Raw genomic sequence first — 21,934 nt, 5'->3', positions numbered from 1 at the left:
ATCTGTATACAACCAGTGCAAAGATATGTAGCATCAGGAGAGCCATCTGTATCTTAAAAAATGTTGAGAGTACTGTGCTAAACACTGTCTTATTCAGCTTATCCAAGAGCTCAGTAATGAGATACAGACCTCTAAACAGCGAAGTTTAGTCTTTAAATATCCTTGAAATCGAGAGAAAAATGATGATGTCTAGAAAGTAAATTTGCAGTGTAAGCATGCAGCTCTGAACTGTCTGGGGACCTCTCATGGGCATAAGCACAGCTGTAATTTTGTGGCTGTAGTGGGTTGAGACTGCAATGTATAATTCTAGAATAGGGTGGTTTTTTTTTCTTTAAATGGCTATCTTTATACTAAACCAGATGTATAAAGGAAATTAACAAAGTGGTCTTGGAGACTCCAAGTTATCAACATTGTGGTACCATCTTTCTTAACTCAGTAACCCCAAGTACCCATGTTTTCAGCCCTCCCACAGTCTATCTCCCCTCATTTCTTCCAAATCTGCTTCATCTCCTTTCAGGAGTTTTAACTGTCCCATCTCTTCTTCAGAAGACATGTACCCTGTGAAAGAGTAAATCTTAATGTAGCAGTGGGTACAAAGAAACAGTAGCAGACTCACCATGAGTCTGCATGGTGGTTGCTTCCCTTCTGCTTCCCTGTCCTTGCACCCTCTGTGCCCTGCTGGATACCAAGGATACCAGTTTGATGGCCTAGAGCAGCCAGCCAGTGCTTCCTGCCTTCTCTGTGAGTCAGAAAATGGTGCTTTGCTGCCCTCATCCTGTGCCGAGTAGCTGAGTACCAGCACTGTCACAGCTCATTTCTGCTCCTCCACATGGTCTGTCTCAGGAGGATCCATGTGCGAAGTGATACAGATGAAAATCCCACCTTTGTTGCAGTTTATAGGTTTCTGGGGATCTGCTGCAAACAATAGTGACTCAAATTCAAATTTGCAACTTTAAAATATGTTAAACAGATAACCAGAGGAGGTTCTAGCTGGGCTAAACTAGCCCAGTTGTTCATCCAGGCATGCCAGCAGACATGATGCTTCATGTGCCTTTAAAAGATAAATGACTGTGTAGTTGGAATCCTAAACCACTATTAAAATCACTGCCCTTTTAGTCAGAATTTAACCCTGTTTTCAACTTTGATCTGTAGGGCACTTCTGCTTTTTACTCGCACTGGGAGTCATATAACATACATAACATATATTACAGATTCAGCCATATGTACTATTCCTTCAGGATCAAAGTGCCTCTGTAACAACATCATTGATTTTTGCCTTTGTTTCCTAGGCTGTGAAGATATTATTGCTGAGAGCATCTCACTAGACACCTTAATTGCCATTCTGAAGTGGAGCTCTCAGCCGTACGGTTCCAAGTGGGTACATCGTCAAGCGCTTCATTTCCTCTGTGAGGAGTTTACCCAGGTCATGACTTCGGAGGTCTTCTATGAGCTCAGCAAGGACCACCTGCTCACAGCTATTCAGTCTGACTATTTACAGGTAACCTGCAATGCAGAATACAGATGGTCCTGCTTGGGGCAGGGTGTTTTATACCATGTCTAGAAACAAGTGGGAGTAGCCGATTTTAAATTGCTCACCAGAGTGAGTTTGTACACACTGAGCACTCCTTCTATAATACCTAAAAAGTGAAATTGAAGTAGTGATTAAGAAAACTGTTTTGTTCTTGGCTTGTAACACAACCCAAACGTGGTACATGCTATAGCTTAGAAGTCTAATAATTGTTTGTAAATGGATGAAAATTATTTTAAACAAGGCAGTTCCAAACCTAACATTTGCCTTGCATGTTTAAGAGTTTTTTTATAAAATTATGTGGTGGTAGTAGTTTTGCTGTAACGACATACATACTAATTTGAGTCAGTGGGAGCTATTAAACTAGTAATCATTCAGAAGACTTAATTTATTTTTGTGGAGAGACAGAAGAATACGTTTTCTGACAAGTATTGCAGAATTATTTTTTTTCTGACTTTCCTTCAGTAATTGTGTGTTTTTAGGGAGAGAAGATCATACTGACAGGTAGAAAGCTTCTGGATTTTTGCTGCCATTCCTCTTCAGGGAAAATATCTTTATAATGACAACCAGCCTCTTAGAACTTAAAGATGACTGGATTTTTTTAATTGTATCCATTCAATCTTACCTTTTTTAAGGGATAAAGTCTTAGAGATTATTTAAAATGGATTTTTTTTTAAAGCTTTGTTTACTTCAAACATTTCAGAAATTACAGTTAACAGTACTATTGATCTTCTGTGAGAGTATATATTTTGACTAAATTTCCTACCTTAGTTGTTAAGAATTTACATAGATAAGTTTTACTTTTTCAGTACGTGATTTTTTCCTGTAAGAATGTTGAGTGGTTAGCTCATGTATATAGGTATGAGCAAAGCAAAGTTATTTTATTTATAGTATTACTGTAAATCTTTCTCTTCACACAGATTATAATTTAGTGGGGTTGATTATTTTCATAGCTTTCCAGGCTGTGCAGATGCTGAATTTGTAATGTTAAACAAAAGATCCAAACACCCAGAGGTAGAACTGCCCCTTTTAATTAAATTCATTAATTCAAATTTAGTACCTGTAACTTTCCATAGTAAATAAAATTTCTCCTTCTGTAGAAAACTCCTTTTCCTCTTCCTAGGGATTTAATAAGTGGCATGAATCTAGAAATTATGGTGGTGATATGCCAGCAGTACTACCTTAAAATATTAGGAAAAAGTGGTTGGCAGATCATAAAGTGCAAATCCTTCGTGCCTTGTTACAGTTGTGTTTCTTTAGAACTGTAAAAGACCTGTGTATGATTTTTGTGTGTGTGTGTGTGTGTGTGTGCGTGACATTAAGCATGTGCAGATTACTGACTTTCTCTTTCTACCAGGCAAGTGAACAAGATATTCTTAAATACCTAATTAAATGGGGAGAACACCAATTGATGAAGAGAATAGCAGATCGAGGTGAGGATCCTTTAAACCACACAGTACTAAATCAAATAACCCAAAATTTGTGAAAGTTCTATTTTGTGGGTAATCTGTAACTTTAGGAGATTTAATCTACTTTGTTCACAGTATAGCCAAAACTAAACAAATGAACTTGATTTTTTTAAAGTTTTTGTTCTCTAACTGGAATACAAGAAATTCTGTTTAAAGAGAGGAAACTGAAGATGGTTAGAGGCTGGAACAGGTTGCTCAGAGTAGTTATGGGATCTCCATCCTTAGAGGTATTCAAATCCCAATTGTATGTAATGAGGGGCAATTTGTGTACTCTTCCTGGGGAGGTGTGGGAAGAGGGTGGTGGTTGTGGCTGGACCAAACTTCTAGATGTCCTTTCAACTCTGTCTGATTTAAAGTCTGGTTGGTTTCCTGTTCTGTCAGAATTATTTTTCTTGTAACTAATTCATCAAATAAAAAAAACCCTGCAGTATCTCTTACTTTCCTGTGCTTATGCAGGCTTCTCACAGTAGTCTTATTCTTAGTTTACTTAGTGTCAGCATTCCACTTCAGTTTGAGTATGTCTCTCCCACAGAAATCTATAGTGGTGAGAAATAAGCCAAAAAATGGCACTAGTGTTTTCCCTGAAGTAGATGTAGATGTATTTTTATGAGCCTGGATGCACATTGTTGCTACAGTGGTAACTTCAAGGGCAATCTCACCTGTTGGATACAGGAAGTAGGTTAAACATATATTTTCCAAATAGCAAATGCAAGTAGCTTGTAATTCATCCAGACTACAAAGCATCAATCACACAGTACAACAAGTGGCACAGAAAGGGAAGAACCTGCCTGTGTAAAGTGTGACTACTGTCTTTGGAGGGCTGGCCATGTTTTTGAAATCTGCTGTTATTGTTTGCAAAACAACTGCTTTGTCATGGACATGTCTTATGAAATGCAACAAAAAGTCAGTTAAAAGATGTGCTTCTGGTGATCTGAGTAAGTATTAACCTGTTTTCAAAACAAGATTTTCTAAGTGTTTGTCTTAGGGCACATTAAAACATAATGGAGCCAGTTTAACATTAACAGACCTGGAGTTGGGCAGAAGCTGCTTGTTTGGAATAACTGCACAGCTTCCTGCTCTGTGGCATTCATTAAGTAAATAGCCGACTTCTCTTTCCCAGGATCATCAGATAACACGATAAGCAAAGGCAGGAATAAGAGCTATGTCAAGTTCTGTCAGATTAGGGCTGAATTTAGTCTAGTAATTTCATCTAAATTCCTCAGTGACACTCCTGAGTTTACAGTTCTAAATAGGTGGTGGTGTCACTCAAATGCCACAAAGCATTAGAGATTGTAGTGAGCTCGAGCTGCCTGAACTGAAGGAGGATGGGTATGTTTGACAGGTTTCCTCAAAGAGTGAAGCTGGTCAAATTCAGGTTGGATGCAATAACTAAAATAAATGTGAAGGCAGTTAGCTGGGGAGGGAGAGTGACCTGAGTGTGCCATACAGTGTATCTTGCCATCTCTAGGAAGGTACTCACTCCTGGCACAAATAGGTATCCCATGACCATGAGAGCAATTGAATGGGCTCGGCACTCTTGTTACTAAGGTGGGCTACGCAAGGAGGTTAGAATAATGTATCCCAGTGGACTTTTCAGGCCTTAATTTGTAGAAAATAAGTCTTTGAAAACTGCTAGGGAAAGGTAGAGGAGCTGCAGGAGGGAGTCCTGGAGGGAACTGCTGTCTTACAAATGTTTTCATAGCATAGCTCTTGATAGAGCTTCACAAGCTTTACCCCAAACATTGTTTTTATTTCCTACCTGTCTTACACTTTAAAACTGGCAGCTGTGCAAATGACCTGTGCTTGTATAAACTGAACCTGTCTCTATGGATGTTCATATCAGGTTTTAAGGCATGAAATAGAACCACAGAATCATTTAGGTTGGAAAAGACCTCCAAGATCATAGAGTCCAACTTCTGACCGATCACCACCTTGTCAACTAGACCACAGCACTAAGTGCCACATACAGTTGTTAATTTTGTGGAACAATGCTTATGAGCACTGTTAATTTAAAATAAGAATTTTGTTTCCTTTTCTATAGCTTCCTGGAAGCCCTGTAACTCCTGTTATCCTATTCAAACTTTTTGGTGTTAACTTGTTCCTTCCCACAGAGCCTAATTTACTCAGTGGTACTGCTCACAGTGTGAATAAAAGAGGTGTGAAGAGGAGAGATCTTGACATTGAGGAGCTGAGGGAGATCCTGTCTCCACTTCTACCTTTTGTCCGCATTGAGCACATCTTACCCATGAATAGTGAAGTGCTGAGTGATGCAGTAAGTCAGTCTCATACAAATACCATTTGGGTTCTTTGTACTTCAGATGCTACAATGTTCACATGTGGGTTTTTTTTGCTTTAGTGGGGATTGAGTTTGTTTGTTTGTTTAAGGCATTAACTTCTAAAATGTTATCATTGAGAGTAATACATGTATAACACACCTTTTCTGGTTAAATTTGCTGTCCTTTAAATCTGTCAGAAGGCTAAAGAAAAATCAGTGGTGGCTAAAGAAAATTCAGTGCAAAAATGCATTTATTGCAAGTTTTTACCATATTTATATTTAAAAAACCATAAACCTCTTTCTTGATTCTTAAAGATGAAGAGAGGCCTGATTAGCACTCCTCCTTCAGACATGCTACCAACATCAGAAGGTGGAAAGTCAAATGCCTGGCTGCGGCAAAAAAATGCTGGGATATATGTGCGGCCAAGACTGTTCTCGCCATATGTGGAGGAGGCTAAGGTAATAGTCATCAGCAGCACTTGACTATTGTCACATTAGAGTCATCAGGGGGTTCTGTAAACAGGAAAGATTTTGGTATGTTTTGTGTCTCTTTACATGTACTGGCCTAAAATACTAACATTTTCAATTTAACAAGACTTACAAGATTGATCATCAGGCTCAAGTCTCTAGAACTGGTCAGAAAAATTTCAACAAAATTTTTTTTTGTCAAAATTGAAATGTTTGCGAGACAGATCTTGATGAAATTCCACCGGAAACAAAGCAGCGTTCTGAGGGAAACCTCCCCGGTTTCCAGCCAGTTTGCCGGCCCAGCTCCTCGGCAGCCCTCCTGGCAGGCGGATGGCAAGGTGAGAGCCTGAGAGTCCCAGTTTGCAGCTAGTCAGCAACTTTGGTACCAGGTCTTTCAGGCTCCCCAGCTCCCACCAGAGCTGGGTGGAGAACTGCTATTCCACTCAGCAGAGGACTCTTGATATTTCCTCTTCTTGTTTGAATCAGAACATACCCAAAAATCTTGTGATTCTCCGCAAAATGGAATAAATATCTTGTGTCCCATATGAGTGAAGTCCTTTGTGTCCCTCTCAGGCAGTAGCTTCCCTATTTAGTTTCTTGCATGAGCACTGTCAAACTGAAGATCTTGCAGCATCTCTGATGTTTGGTGACAGGGGAAGGATGTTTTGTGCTGCGTGGGGCAGGAACGTGCCACGTTCTATTTGGCAGAATGGGAGCCTGTTATGTCGCTGACTAATGCCATCGCTTAAGGTAGCTCTGACTTAAGTTGAGAGCTCATGAGTCCCAGCAGGGCAGGTGACTGCAGAACAAGAGGATTAGATGAAGCTGGGTACATCCACATCACCTACAGACTCTGACCACTGCTCTGGTGAATTCAGAGTGTTTACCCTGTGCCTAAGAAAGAAAATGTTTTCTAAGTGTATGAGTTGTCGTTGGCATCGTCTTTGGGGAGGGAAGAAATAAAACTACTTCACATTTTGGGCACAAAGGTTAGAGCACCAAAAGAGCAAAGGAAGAATAGCCAGTTAAAATGTTATCTTTTTATCTTGGATTGAAGATTAAAGCTAACAAAAATGTGTTAAAGAATACATGATAAAAACTTTGACTCTCAGTTTTCAGGTATATGGTATGGAAGTGCTTTAGTAGTTAGTTAAGGGTGCATTCTAACACACACCCCCATCTCCCACCCCTTGTCAGGATTCCTACTTGTTTCTGTTAGTTTCATATTATGCTGTTAATGTTTTTTAAAAACACTTTTGGCTGTTTAACCTTAGAGAGAAGACTCTCATACTTAGTCTCTGATAACTTTACTCCTCCTGTTCATAGTTTAAGTATTGTGAAATGCAAAAATTGTGAATGAGTAATTTCTGATTACTTTTTTTTAGTTCCATTAGCCTCCCATATTTTGAAATAAATCCATTTAACATTAAATCATAGTCTTAAAAGGGTAGGCATAAATCCCTTTCTATTCTTTAAGATGTCTGAGGGAAACATGTTTCATTTTCAGACTCGTGCCTTCCACTCAATGGCACAGTGTTGAGACCCACAGGCAATAATTGCCTCAAACAAAGCCCAGAGGGTCTGGCCTCAAGAAGGTCACTTTTAATCTAAAGTAACCTTCCCAGACTTTATTTGCCTGCCTGCTCTTTGGTCTGACTCAACTCTGACTGTGACTGGAAAATGGAATAGAAAATGCTGAGGAAAAACCAAACACTGTTGGTGACCTGTAAAAGTTACTGCGGTGTAGCCATTGCTAGACTTGTGCCTTGGGGACTGCGCTTGCAGCAGGTGGGGGGGGGGGTGCAGTCCTTCATGAGGGCTTTGGTGGCTGTCGTTGCAGTCTGTGCTGGATGAGATGATGGTGGAACAAACGGATCTCGTTCGTTTGCGGATGGTCCGAATGTCCAACGTGCCCGACACCCTTTACATGGTGAACAACGCGGTGCCGCAGTGCTGCCATATGATAACCCACCAGCAAGTCAGCACTAACCAGACCAGTCCTCCCTCAGTCATAGCCAACGAGATCCCAGGTAAGGCTGCTGGTTGCTTCCGGTGCCGATTGATCTCATGTGAGTGCTGGGGGCTTGGGCCTGGGGGAAGTGAGGGTCAGCTATTGAACATTATGATTTCCTTGGAGAGTAGCACTGCATCAGTAGTAGTCTCTTTGATTTGGTCTGTTCTGAAGACATTAACTGGTTTTGGATGGCATTGTAACTAGTTAGAAAACAATCTGAAAAACCTTGGACTGGATAAACACTGTAGAACACTTGCTGAAGCCTCACTCTTGGTTCTCAGAGTTTTCTACAGTGTTCTCAGTTTTCTACAACCAGTTGTCCAAGATGGGTAAGATCCAGGAGGCTGGAAAATGGCAAAATACTGATTTCTTTTAAAAATTAAAAGCTGAGGAGCATAACTTATAGGGAAGTCAGCTTAATTTAGTATGCTAGAAAAATATTGGAAGTAGGCATTCAAAACATACTTATTTCAGTTTACCAAATCTGCTTTAGCTTTGAAGTCAAAGCAACTTCATTCCTTTTCATGGGCAAGTAGATATGGCCTCTCTTTGCTTCAGGATACTTGGTGTGACATTCCCCATAGGCAAGCCAGGAAAATATATACTAAATATATTTTGTCATTTATGCACTTGATCTTTTGGTATCAGACTGGAAGAATGTATCTGGTGGGATTTCCAAAGCATCTAGCTCTTCCTCGCTTACCCCTGTCCCATTAATACTCAGTGTGCATACAGAATACACTGCCAAAACTTGCAACAGATGACAAGTTGGAAAGGTCAGTGAATGTTTTGGAGGGCAGGATTAGGTAGCTAAAGGACCAGGATTTAATTTAAATTCAGTGAAGAAACTGTGAAACACTGTGTAGGTGTAGCCAGCTATGTGCATGTGGGATGGCTGAGGGGAGCTCTGTGGAGAACAGCCTGAAAGTAAACAGTATACAATTCCATAAAGAACAATTTTTGTGCTAAAATACAAAAATAAACATGCCAACAAAACGTGAGGAGCATCATGTGTAGCCCTTTAAATGACCATGCTGGATTAAGTCAAGGATCTGTCTATCTACCCTAAATCCTTATTCTAGCAGTCACTGGAAGTGAGTGCATAGGGAAGCACAACAGAGAAAGCACGTAAAATAATCCCCATTAAATTCTGTGTGCTTTTCAACCATGTGCAGCTTGTAGCTATGCTGTGGTGGATGGTGTTTTCTCTGTAGTTAGTAATTTTAAATGTGTTGTTAATCCATGAGTTTATGCAGTCTCTTGTTAAACTTGTGTGTACTTTTGGCATCAGTTTTTAGATCAAAATATCATATTTCAGTAGATATGGATCAGTTTGGGAGTCTCTAGAAAAGCAATAAAGATGGCATGCCAACAAGAAAACAGTCCTCTTCCTCCACTACTCCTGATTCCCTGTTTTATAAACTTTTTGTGTATCAGTTATGTCTCCCTTCAGTCAACTATGTCGAAAGGAAGTAGATAAACTATTCTTGCAGATGCTAGAGCCAGGACAAAAATAATGGATTGAAATTGCTGCAAGAGAATTTGAGGTGTTAGGAAGATTTGAAATACTGTTTAGTTAAAAGTTTTCTAGGAAATTTTGTGGAATGGTTTTGATCTGTTGCTTCTTGTGATTTGGGAAGAAACTCGATAAAGCCTAAAGGGAGCTTCTGAAAACTTCTGTTTGATAAATTCGATAAAAGCACTAATTTTTTGTTTAGAAACTTACAGCTGTGGCATCTCAGCAGTGCATTACTTTCCTTCCCATACACACACACAGAAAAGTATAAATATACTCACCATGAATTGAACATAAAATATTTCATTATAAGATATGACTTTGATAACACTTTGCTCAATCTTAGTTTCCAAAGAAGTTGAGAAAGGCAACATGTTCTCAGAGGTCTCCAATATTTTGCAAAAGTTCTCATGTTCCCTGTTGGCAAGCATGAGACATCTTTACCAATCTGAAACTCCACTGCAGCTTGGTTCTGTACAATTTAATGGGTAGGAATTATTGCCAGTCCTTTGATTTGAGCATAGATATGAGCCCTGAGCCTGGCCAATAGTTGGAGCACAGGAACTGTGTCCTGGTAACTGTCTGCTTTGCTTACTTCTGTAATTAAGCAGAAGAATTGATTGGTTTTGCCAGTGCCTCTTTGCTAGGATGGGCAGATGGAGCCTAGTTAATTTGAGGAGATTAAAGCCTGTACCAAACCTACAACCTGTACAGAAATACATCCTTAAGTGTAGACGGAGCACAGGAGCTGCTGGGGGGAGAGCTGGGCAGCATCGCCTCCGTGCCCCTTGGACTGGGTTCAGAACAGGGGGTTCTTTACAGCTCAGCTGTTCTCCATCTGTCCCTGGCATCTCCTTGTACCCACTGCCTGAGGACTGTATTTGCATAAATGCTGCTGGCAGTATGTCTTAGAGCTCTTCCTGCAGCACTATTGTAGAATGAGTTCAGCCTGTGCTGAAGCCTGTTCTAATTTGAGGCCAGGTTCTGCAAATGATTGGGTTTCCTTACATATTTTCCAATTTCACTTTGAATTAGAAATCCTGCAGCTGAGAGAATTGTATTTTTATATATGTAATCTTTATTCTGTGTGTTTCAAACAAATAATAGTAAAAAAACCCAGTGCTTCAGACTTCTCTTAAATCTTCTTTTTTCCAGTATTAGCAAAATGCTCGGTGTAGCTAAACATATGGCTGCAAAATCAGGATTTTTCAGAAGAATTTAAGTGTCTGGAGGGTAGCATGGAGGACTTATTTCCAAGCCTTGAAGACTGATTAGAATGGGTTCCTTCCTCCTCCCAGCACAGGAACTCCATTGAGGGGAGTGTAGCAATGGATGTTTGGAAAGAGTCCTGCCAAAGGTGGACTGATGAATCAGAAGTTTTTAATGTTGTCTAAACTCATGTTAAGAGGGCTCTTTACAGAGCCATTGCGTTTTCCCCTATACCTCCACTGTAAATCCCTTATCTCTCGGGCCAGAGTGTCCTGGGAAGATGTCCCAAGGTGTTTCCATTGGTCCCTTGTTAACCCCTCCCTTATTGGCTGTAAACCCCTTACCTTGATTGTGACCCCTCACCTGTGATTGGTCCTCAAAGGCTATATAAGCCCCCTCCCACAATTAAACTTCCTCTTTCGTCCTCTCTCCCCTGGTGTCTGGTGAGTGCTCCGTCTTGGGGTCACACGGCCACGTGGAGGGGGAGGGTGGGAGAGCATACTCCTTCCAGGTTATGGACTAAAACGAGGCCTGAAGGATCTCCCCCATTCCCAATATCTACCGTTAGGGGAGGGGGAATATTTTGCACTGCTTGTACTTATCCTTCACGTACCAATGTAAACTTTGTGAAATAAGGACCAGTTGTAGTTGTGTGGTGTTGGGTTTTCTCCTTCTCTGTAATGCAAATGTGTTTTTACACTGCTCATGCTGTATGATCTGTTTAATTTTTATGAGTTTTCATTACGGACATCTGGTCATGGCAATATAAGCACTTGTAAAGCTGTTAAAGGATCAGATGCCAGGACTTACGTATCTGAATTTGTCTTCTCTATGATATGCACATTTTCATGAGGACAGAAAGACCACAGAGAAATACCATTCGTCATCAAACAGCAGTAAGAAGTGGCATGAGAAAGTTTTGCAACAGGATAAATACCCCAAATTATACACTATTTTCTTTTGGAAAGGTTTTTTAAAATTATTTCAATATGGCTGCATAAACCAGTATAATTTTAACAGGTTTTTGTTGGCTTTCAGTTTGTGTAACTTTTGTAAAATGCACTTTCTCTAGTTACATACTGGTGTTATGGTCTTGTGATTATAGAATTGCATTAGAAGTATGAAGTGTACGCCAAAAAAATCAGTGAATTCTCGGCCCATACAATTCATGAGGGAACATTCAGTTGTTATTTAAGATATCCTGCCCCCACCTCCAGTCATGGAATTCCTGCATCACAAGGGGCTTACAAAAAAGGCTCTGTTTGTGGCTCATTCTAGCAGAAGCTGGAAAAGTGGTGTATGCTTTTACCATTTGTATGGTGTGTGTTATCCCATGTGGCTTAGTGATGCTCCATGGACCATGTGTTAGTTGAACAGCTCTTGGCAGAATGCTTCTTAAAAAAAGAAAACAACCCAAGGCAGCCTTATATTAGACTTTTTCTTCAGAATTGCAGTCAAACTTAGTGTCTTGCAGTTCAAAAAGGAATCTCTATTATCCTTACCCCATTCTCTGTTATCCTTCCAGTTCCCAATCTCCTTGTTGTGAAAGAGATGATCAAGCGGCTGCAGGAGCTGCGTCACACAGAGCAGGTGCAGAGAGCGTACGCCCTCAACTGTGGAGAAGGTGCCACAGTCAGTTATGAGATTCAGATCCGTGTGCTGCGGGAATTCGGGCTTTCTGATGCTGCTGCTGAACTTCTGCAGGTATGAAAAGTTGCTGTATAAGATAATGAATTGACCTAATTTTGCAGTGTGCAAGAGGAGCATTCTGTGTGCAGGTACACAAGTGCTTTGAAATGCCTGCATAGCTGTCCAGGTGCAAGCACCAGTTGCAGTTGATGTATGTGATTTTATAAATGTGTAAGTGCAATGTATAAATACTTTTCTCAAGACTCATTACCACTCAGGGTGTTCTTACTGACGCAGATTTTGAAGATGAAAAAAAAATCTACCAAAGAGGGAGTTGACAAAGAGGAGCAGAACCATAACTTGAAACCTAGATTATTATTCATTCTTGAATTGAAAAGGAGAAAAAGTGGTAATTAGTACTGTAGGTCTGCACAGTACATATCAGGACTGGGAAAACTGGGAATCTCACTTCTGTTTATACACTGCTGTTAAAGCAAATGCTTTCGTTGGTCAACTTACACAGTGAATCTGATGCTTCTTGTCTTATTTAAAAAAAAAAATCTGTATTCTCTGGTCGCTGTAGTCACCTTGAGTGCTGGTGAGGTTGTAGGTGGCACAACCAGGCAGTTACAGTACTAGCACATTCTGAGTTCCAAAGAGTGTTAGTTTAGGAGATTTTTTCTAAATGACTTCCTACTTTGTCCTGTTACATGCTGGGTTTTTGCCTTTGCAGAATCCTCACAAATTCTTTCCTGATGAGCGATTTGGGGATGAAAGCCCCCTCCTGACAATGAGACAGTCTGGACGGTGTCGTGTTAACAGCACTCCCACTGCAGAAACCATGTTTACAGAACTGGACTCTTTTGTGGCCTTCCATCCACCACTGCCCCCCCCTCCACCTCCATACCACCCACCAGCAACTCCTATTCATAACCAGTTCAAAGTGGGCTGGAAACAAAGGGTGCCAAGTCAACATCCCTCACGTTCCTTCTCTTACCCGTGTAATCACTCGCTGTTCCACTCCCGCACCGCCCCCAAAGCTGCACCGCCTGTCTACTTGCCTGGTGTGAAGGCAGCACCTCCTGACTGCACTAACACCACGGGTCTGGGGCGACAAACGGTGGCAGCAGCAGCAGCAGTGATGGCAGCTGAGAAACAAGTGGTAAGTACTGTGATTTCTCCTCCCTGTCTCTGGCCACTCAAAGTACCTTAGAGAAGGAGTCGGAGGGAATTCTTGTGATGAAGTTGGCTTTGTTAAATAAAAGAGCATTTTTGTTGGTTAGGGGAAGATTTTTCTACCAAACTGGCTGTCAGTATTCTACATCCCAAAGGCATCCTCATCTCTGGGACAATGAACGTTCCAGGGGCAGGAACATTTTTGGAGGGGCAGGTGGCACTCATGCTTCTGAAATCATAAAATCATAGAATACCCTGAGTTGGAAGGAATCCTTAGGGATCATCAAAAGTCCAACTCCTGGCCCTGCACAGGACGGTCCCAAGAGTCACACTATGTGCCTGAGAGCATTGTCCAAATGCTTCCTGAACTCTTCCTGGCTTGCTACCATGACCACTTCCCTGGGGAGCCTGTTCCAGTGCCCAACCACCCAATGGGTGAAAAGCCTTTTCCTGATATCCAGACTGAATCACCCCTGACTCAGCTTCATGCTGTTTCCTCTCGTCCTATCACTGGTCACCACAGAGAAGAGATCAGTGTCTGCCCCTCCTCTTCCCCTCATGAGGAAGTTGAGGACTGCAGTGAGTTCTCCACTCAGTCTCCTCCAGGCTAAACAGACCAAGTGACCTCAGCTGCTCCTCATGTGACAAATGTGGTTTGCTCTACACTAAAGCAAAGCATAAGCCAACTTCAGTAGTGGACTGCAGGCTATAATGCACAGGTGGAAGTAGTGATGGTATTGACTATTCACAGGTAAGTAATCTGAAGTAAACAAGTTCCCTTTAAACATGTGTGAAGAACGTGAAAGCTTTACAGCTGTGAAATATTTGAAAAGGAGTAGGAAAGCAGAAATCGCTAATTGCCAATACAAAGGGGTTTCTTACAGCATTTAAAAGCAATCATTATCGTTGCTTAACTACAATATGATACAATGAAATCAATGAGATATAAGATACTGGATAAAGACATAGATTTTTCACAGCAGAAATAAATTACCAAATTCTTTATTTAGCATTTCCTGTACTTCACTAAGCTATCAATGCATAGTTGTGTTGTCATACTGAAAATCTGCACATTAGATGCAAATTTAATCCTTGAGTTCTGAATGGAAACATGGATTTTATTTTTTTTTTCCCTTTAGCAATTGTCTTAAATACATTGCACTTCTGTTTATATTTTAGGTTAAAATATTTAATTTCACATTAGAAATGTTTACCATTGTTTGATCAAGGGTGGGTTTTGTTGAATGTCTCTCTCATTTGATCAATACTGACTTCCCTAAGGAAACCACATAGTGATCTTTTTCACATCAGAAATATTTCTGCTGGAATGTTTCCATAAATAATGCAAGGAGGAACGTAGGCTTAATATGAGGGATATTTTTGTTCTGTATTCTTTCTTCAATTTGTTAGTTACTAGTAATCAATGATTACTAAAATTCCTTTCACTAGAATTATAAATGCAAGCAGAAATTTTAACTCTCCTGTCTGGAAGGCTGTAGTGACAACATGCATGTTCCATAGCTTCCCTGCACTGTAACTCTGTGCTGTAACAAACCATTTGTTAAGTTCTACCTTGCTTAGTTTGGTAACTGGAAGTGGCTTAAAGCAGGCCTGCCTTTAAGAAGTTTAACAGTACAGTGTCCTCTACTTCATAGTCAAGGCAAGGTGGATTTAAAAGGAGCTATTATTGTGGCACAACAGCTTCATGAAGGAAACAAGCAGGAAGGTGAAGCTTGGTGGATACATGTGTTCTTTAAACAGTGCAGGAAATTTGCAGGCTAAGGTTGGCTAGGGATTAAGAAAATGCCATTTTGAATTAGGAAAACCGTTGTACATACAGTTCATGTTTAGCTTTTGTCTTTGTTTCCATGGACCAATTTCTTTTCTTTTCCAGTGCACTCAGCCCTTGCTAAATGACCTGATGCCAGATATTGCCATGGGTGTGTCAGCGATGTCTTTAAAGGACAGAAGATTACCAGAGCTCACAGTCGACACAGAGTTAAGCCAGGCAGTTACAGAGGTAGGGCCTGGCCCACCCCAGCACATTTCATGTATTCAGAACAGACACATGCCTACTGCTCGGAAAAAACATGCAATAGAGCAAAAAATAGATGCTCGGGAAAATCCGCAGGAATATCCTGACTTCTATGACTTCTCCAATGCTGCATGCAGACCCTCTACTCCAGCACCCAACAGGCACAGTCCTTCGCCTTCACAAGGCATTTATTTTGGCCCAGATTTGTATAGCCACAATAAGGCATCACCAAGTGGCTTAAAGTCAGCCTATCTACCTTCCCAGATATCTCCTAAAAAGCAAGAGGACTCTAGGAGGGAATACCTGCTCTCGCAAGATGGGCATCAACACAGGCAAAAGAATGAGCCAATACACCTCGATGTCTTAGAACAACCTCCCCAGCGACTGGACTTGGCCTTGGCTAACCAGGAAAATGCTGGGAATGGCCCTGTTCACGTCAGGGGAAGAGCAAAAATGGAAACGGATTTAACCTATGGGCTAACCTCCAACAGACCTTCACTCTCTGCCTACACCTCTGAAATGCCAGAAGAGAGACCCAGTAGGAGACTGGCAGATGATGAGCCATTGGAACATGGAGCACAGAGAAATGCAGATTTGGAAAGGGAAGATGCAGTAAGCAGAGGAAGGAGGTCTCCCAACAAACCAGACTTCCTGTACAAAAAATCTGCCCTATGAAAGCAACCTCCACTATTTCTCTGTGCCTAAGAGTTGTAAACATCCCATTCCTTGCAACTTTTGGCCTCACTTCTGTCAGACAAATTCTTTCATGCCAGCAGAAAAATTCAGCTTCACTCACTTCTTTTGTACATACATTGCTTTGTTAGAGACAGCATGTTATCAATTTTGTTTTAATGCTGCTTCTGGTTTTATTTTGTGGGAATTTTTTTTTGAGCAGATTTAATTAAGCCTTTAAAAAAAAAAAAAAACAAAAACAAACCACAAAACCGGTACCTTTTTTCTACAACCTGGTAGCCTTTTGCACCTGTACATCTATTTTAGTGTATTAGTTTTGTACTAATATGTTAAACTTTAATGTCACATTTAAAGGACTGTATTTTCATACTTTTGCATTTATCCTTTCACATGCCGATTCTCTATGTGCATTGGGTTGCACATTATGAAATGTATTTTCTTATGAGATAGTAACAACCTGTTTATTTTTTAATTATAGGAATTCCAAAGAACAGCACATCAAAAAACCTACATTTTTAGTTAGATTTTTTTGTTTGTTTGTTTGGATTTGAAATCTTCCTGATTTTTACGACTACAGCAAGAATCCAGTCTAATGTTTTGTTTGAAAAGTTTTGGCAGCTGGTCTTATCCTTATATAGATAGCAAACCCACTTCAAGAATTACATTTGGGTTTTTAAGAGTTCAGAGGGAAATTTAGGAGTCCAAATTCTAGTGAATTCACTGGAATATGACAGCTTGAGTCTGTTTGCTTCTGGTTCAGCTGTGCCCATTGAGAACTCCATGATTACCCAGAAGCACTTACTAGACAGACTAGAATTGTTGATTTGCCCATGCAGAGATAAATCTAGAAATACTATAAAAATGATAGTAACTACTTGTTCTTCCAGCTGCTTATATGTGGGGATAGTGAAGACCAGATTTGTGGATTCCTGCTGACTCGGAGTGTTAGGAAGACAAGGCATAGTCAACAACCTTTGCTGTTGCCTGAACATGAGGGAGGGTTCCCTCTCCCGGAGGTGCCGAGGTGACTGTCCATTGCCTTGCTTTCTCCTGCCTACGGTTACAAAAGGGCTTCACTCTTGGTGATGTCTTTTAGTGTTCCTTACCTGATCTCACGTGTCGCTGGCTCCATGATTGCAGCTCTTCTGGGAGCAGAATCCCAGTGAAGAGTCTCTGCATTAGCATCATGACACGTGTGAAGCTTTAGCACTCTTAAATTATGCCTCCATTTCCTGAGTTTGCTTTTTGAAAGCACAGAAATGAGATTCCTCTTAACAGGATGTGAGGAGGGAATGATGGTGATCTGGGCTGGCTCCTGCCACTGGGGTGGGGTTCAGCAATGCACCGGGGGGGGGGGGAACGGTTACGGTTATGAAGTGCATCCTTAATACTCACTGTGCAGTTCTAGCAACAGATTCATTGCGTTCAGGATAGGGATATGATGCCACTGCAGTGTAGTGATTGCTGGTAGAGGCCTGTTTGGGGGGTTTTAAATGCAGTTTCTATAATACATTTCCCTGTAGTAGAACACTTTAGTCCCATGTGTGACCTTAAGACTTCTTTAAGGTTATGTTGAGTGGATTTCTGCAGCTCAAAATGCTTAATACTGTTTTAACAGAAATCTTGCTGCAACTTTACTTTGGTTTTAGTTGATGGCAGATTCTTAGCTAATGTGTTTCATTAAAGTATGCTGTGTCTCCTGCATATGCATCTGTAGACCTCCTGCCTCCATGGAAGCTCTGCAGACGCTCCTTTTGAGATGCAGCCATGGAAAACGTGGTGTAGGATTGGAACAGAAACTGTGCAGGTGATGTCTTGTGGGTGAGGGAAGATTTCTTTCTTTTTTACCTCTGTCAGCCTTTTTAAGCTGTTTTTTGCCCACAGTCGAGGCACTTGGTGGTCCTGGCTTCATCACCCATATGTGGGATTTCCATGGGACGGCAGTGTAGAACATTGTTAAATGCGAGGTGACAGTGGGAGGATGGTGCTGCTGCAGGTTGGGAACTGAGCTTCATGGGGTTTCTTGTGAAGATCGAGCATGGTGCTGTCTGACTGCGCAGCTGTAACCGCACATGAGGGTCTCATCCTCACCAGCATGAGACCACCTCACCAGAAGCATTAACTTTCGTCTCACACAAGAACCCTGAAACTCCCTGCACTTGCATCATGTATGTGTTGGCGGCTTAATTACTAAAAAGTTAGAGCTGTCCTCAGAAGACTGATTATTCTGAATAATTTATTTTTACCTAAAACTGATAGATGTACTTCAGGAAAACTATTTTAGTTATCACAGTTTGATGTGGCACTGTGTACCTGGACAGAGGTGGGGCTGAGATCTACAGATAAAACTTTAAAGCTTGAAATTTTGTGGGGGCGTGGCTGATGAAGGTAAGAAGTTTGAGGTTATGGTTTGAGGAAAATCATGAAATGCTGTGGCTTTGGAATAAGCTGGTGAGAAATGCCTCGGGGGAGGACATGTCTGCGTTTTAGAATATAAAATTGCTTCTGAAGTCTCAGGAGCTGAGCAGTATTCAAAAAAGAATCAAGTGTTTAAAAGTAGGTGCAGAATGAAAGACAAGTCTTTCTGAGGCCACAAAGACAATCAGGCCATGTAGACAATCTGTTTTCACTTGTGTATTTTGAGTTAGGAAGAAGATGGCAGCTAATGGCAGCTGATTTGAAGTGGAAAAGAAGGATTTGTTGAATTACTGGAACTGGATTATTTTACTCCAGCGTAGGATTTCCTATTTAGTTGGATGTACAGAGGGAGGGGAGAAACCATCTTTTCTTGGAAGCATTGTTCAGAAGCCAGTGTTCATACTACATCTCACTCACACAACACGTGTACCTGTGCTACCTGCTACTTCTTGTTCTCTGTCTACTGAAACTTTGGTGCAGAAGCTCCTTGTTTACATAAAGCACTTTCTGATTAGGCTGGAAATTGACACCTTTTCTTCCTATAAATTTGATGGAGATGACAGATTACTGACTATTTTGCTTGGATAGAGGTATAAACATTGTTTTCTTGAACGAGGGAGACTTGTGCTCCTTGTTCTATTAAAGAGAGAGCTCAGACTTGTATTTAGTGAGCAACATGCAAAAACTTCTTATTCCCTTTTCCCCAACTACCCTTCCTCTTTTCCTTAATATATGGATGAATAACTTAATTCCTAAAACACATTTTTTCCTTTAAAATGTTTTGTTGTCCTACGGAATTACTGTAGTTGTGTATTAGTAACTGCTGTGTTGATTGGCAGTTTCCTGTTGTATTTTTCCTGTTCTTAAGGACTTTCTCTTATGAAAATTAAGGCTGTGGCCACTTGTACTTTTAAAGCCTTGGGTTTTGGTCCTGGAATGTCCCAAATGTTTGTCTTAGGGTTTTCTTTGGTCTGGGTTTGGTGGGGGCTTTGAGGGGGTTGGGTGTCAGTTTTGTTTGGTTTTTTGGTTTGTTTGTTTTGGTTGGTTTTTTTGGTTGGGTTTTTTTGTTTGTTTGAAAGAACACTAAAGCTGTTTGAGGCACTGTTCCTTCTTCTAATAATTCTATGCTTCTATGGTAGAGGTGGTGCTGAGCCCTGTGGGGTACAGGGAACAGCTGAGAGGGAAACTTGTAAAACCGCACTTGGGGTTTCTGTAATTACCTGTACTGCCAGGAGGCAGCCCTGCCTTCGGCAGCATTATGGATTTGTTTCTTGTCCTTGTGTTGTTACTGGTATAAAGTCAAGTGCCTTCAATGCTAAAGGCTCAGAAAACTTTCTTAAACTGACTTCATGTCCTATGCAAGTGTTTTTTCTACAACCTGCATAACCAGTACTTTGTAAAACTTGTTTACGCTTCAATTGTACATAGTGTTTTTTAAAAAAAAAATAGTATTTTTATTTAGGTACCTCCAAACTTGAATTCTAGTCTTGTGTGATGCATTGTAAAACAATACATTTCTCTTTTGAGTACCATTACAGTTGTAAAAAGGTTTTCACTGGTTCTATTTTTCTACTGTTGCTGAGAAGCATGTAACACTGACTTTATCCTACATATAGTTGGCATTTCAAATAAATGGCTTGTATAGAACGTGCTTGTGTGACTGCTTCCCGTGAACTGTGACCAGCAGCGCTGGGCTGGCTACACCCACCAACCACCCTGTCCTGCTCGCTCCAGGCCGGCAGTGACTGAGGGCCTGCGGAAAGGAGCGGAGCAACACAAACAGAAAGGTGCCCTCTGACTGTAAAGGCTCCTCAAACTGACAGGGTTTGTTCCTCCTGGGGGAAAAAAGTACCCAATAATGCTTTGAACATCAAAGACATGATATAAAACAGTGTAAAAAGAGGGATTCAGAATCCATGGCACTGATCAGGCAGTTTTTAAAAAGGAAAAAGCATTTCAGTGAAAGAGTTCTGTGAGTTCTGTCTAGAGGCTGATGGACTGAGGCCATTCCCTGTGAAAGGCAATAGGGCTCAGAGCTAGGGCCATGGGACACAGCCCTGGATCCAGGAAGTGTGCGCTCAGCTGGACAGACACATTTAGTACTTGGCACTCCCAAGTTGCAGTTTTGCTGCACTGGCTGACTGTTCATTACATTTCATTCACAAACAAGTGTCTCATTGCTTCAGAGTGATGACTGAAGTTCAGAAGTGTCATCCAGTCACTTCAGTGGTCTCACTTTGATGTACAAGAGCAAAATACTGTGAATTACGTTCTGACAGAGCAGAGGTGCATGAGCACAGCGCGGCTGGGCCTCACTGCAGCACTCCTGTGTGCCCTGGGGCCTCTTAGTGTGTATTTATTGTGGAGGACAACACAGCTTGGAAAAGTGAGGTGTTGGGTTCAGGGTGATCCGAGCTCAGAGCTGGAACCCAGGACAATGATTACCTCTGGGCACCCTCTCCCTCACCCCTTCAGTGAACTACAAAAACAGCAATTTAGAGCAAACATTCCCCCATCCTGCTTTTTTCTGTACTTGCTGGCAGGATGCAAGCCCTTGTTTCACACCTGGGTTAGGTGGAGGCAAAGGTCTAGGAATCCTGGGCTTGACTCAGCCCCTGGGATGTATCTTGGTCATCAGTGGGCTCCCTGTGTCTGCCTGGATCTTAGAAACAAAACACTACAGCAGCACTGAGAAAAAACAAGACCGTACAGATTGAACAGTTCTTTAATTCTTTTTATATTGTAGTTAGATGTGCAGTTACAACTCCTGTAACAGTTGCTACCAAAAAACAGCATGTACAATACCTGGAGTTAAATTTAAAAGCAACTAGGAAAGGGACCTGAGGGTTCTGATCAATGGCAAGTCGGAATGAGTCAGCAGTGCCCTGGAAGCCAGGAGGGCCAACCGTGTCCTGGGGGGCATCAGGCAAAGCATGGACAGCCAGTCAAGGGAGGTGATTGTCCCGCTCTGCTCTGCACTGGGGCGGCCTCGCCTTGAATAGTGTGTGCAGTTTTGGGTGCCATAATATAAGACATTAAACTACTGGAGTGTCCAAAGGAGGGTAACGAAGATGAAGTGTCTGGAGGGGAAGCCATAAGAGGGGCAGCTGAGGTCTGTTCAGCCTGGAGGAGACTGAGGACAGACACTGTGGCAGTCCACAACTTTCTCACAAAGGGAAGAAGAGGGGCAAGCACTGATCTCTTCACTATTGTGACCAGTGACAGGACTTGAGGGAATGGCCTGAAGCTGAGTCAGGTGAGGTTTAGGTTGGGTATGAGGGTGGTTGGGCACTGAAACAGGCTCCCCAGGGAAGTGGTCACAGCCCCAAGCCTGACAGAGTTCAAGAAGCATTTGACAATGCTTTCAGGCACATGGTGGGTTTCTTGGGGTGCCCTGTGCAGAGCCAGGAATTGGAATTGATGATCCTGATGGGTCCCTTCTAACTCAGCAGATTCTATAATTCTATGAAACAGATGAGCTGAGCCTCTATGCTACAACTAGTT

General features: G+C 41.5%; 1 protein-coding gene and 1 long non-coding RNA gene across 3 annotated transcripts in view; one reads left to right on the top strand and one right to left on the bottom strand.

Annotated features, from left to right (window-relative positions):
• The window catches only part of BTBD7 (BTB domain containing 7), a 57,000-nt gene extending 36,923 nt beyond the window's left edge, over positions 1 to 20,077 (top strand). Inside the window, exons 4-12 of one of the 2 annotated variants that reach the window (XM_027673828.1) lie at positions 1,290 to 1,498; positions 2,886 to 2,961; positions 5,109 to 5,269; positions 5,588 to 5,731; positions 5,965 to 6,078; positions 7,581 to 7,770; positions 12,005 to 12,183; positions 12,842 to 13,270; positions 15,179 to 20,077. In XM_027673828.1, coding sequence (XP_027529629.1) covers positions 1,290 to 1,498; positions 2,886 to 2,961; positions 5,109 to 5,269; positions 5,588 to 5,731; positions 5,965 to 6,078; positions 7,581 to 7,770; positions 12,005 to 12,183; positions 12,842 to 13,270; positions 15,179 to 15,994 — 2,318 coding nt within the window. In that variant the 3' untranslated portion in view covers positions 15,995 to 20,077. The remainder of the gene's footprint in view (positions 1 to 1,289; positions 1,499 to 2,885; positions 2,962 to 5,108; positions 5,270 to 5,587; positions 5,732 to 5,964; positions 6,079 to 7,580; positions 7,771 to 12,004; positions 12,184 to 12,841; positions 13,271 to 15,178) is intronic. The other variant, XM_027673836.1, reaches the window with a different exon arrangement.
• On the bottom strand, positions 53 to 1,392 carry LOC113963054. Its single transcript, XR_003532625.1, has 3 exons — positions 1,330 to 1,392; positions 617 to 915; positions 53 to 161 (listed from the first exon to the last, which is right to left on the bottom strand). It is a non-coding gene; the product is annotated as an uncharacterized LOC113963054 (long non-coding RNA).
• Positions 20,078 to 21,934: the final 1,857 nt, after the last annotated feature.

The sequence above is a fragment of the Neopelma chrysocephalum genome, unplaced genomic scaffold, assembly GCF_003984885.1.
Source record: "Neopelma chrysocephalum unplaced genomic scaffold, ASM398488v2 Primary Assembly neopelma1_24, whole genome shotgun sequence".
Lineage (NCBI taxonomy): Eukaryota > Metazoa > Chordata > Aves > Passeriformes > Pipridae > Neopelma > Neopelma chrysocephalum.
This window is presented reverse-complemented; position numbering and strand designations above follow the sequence as displayed.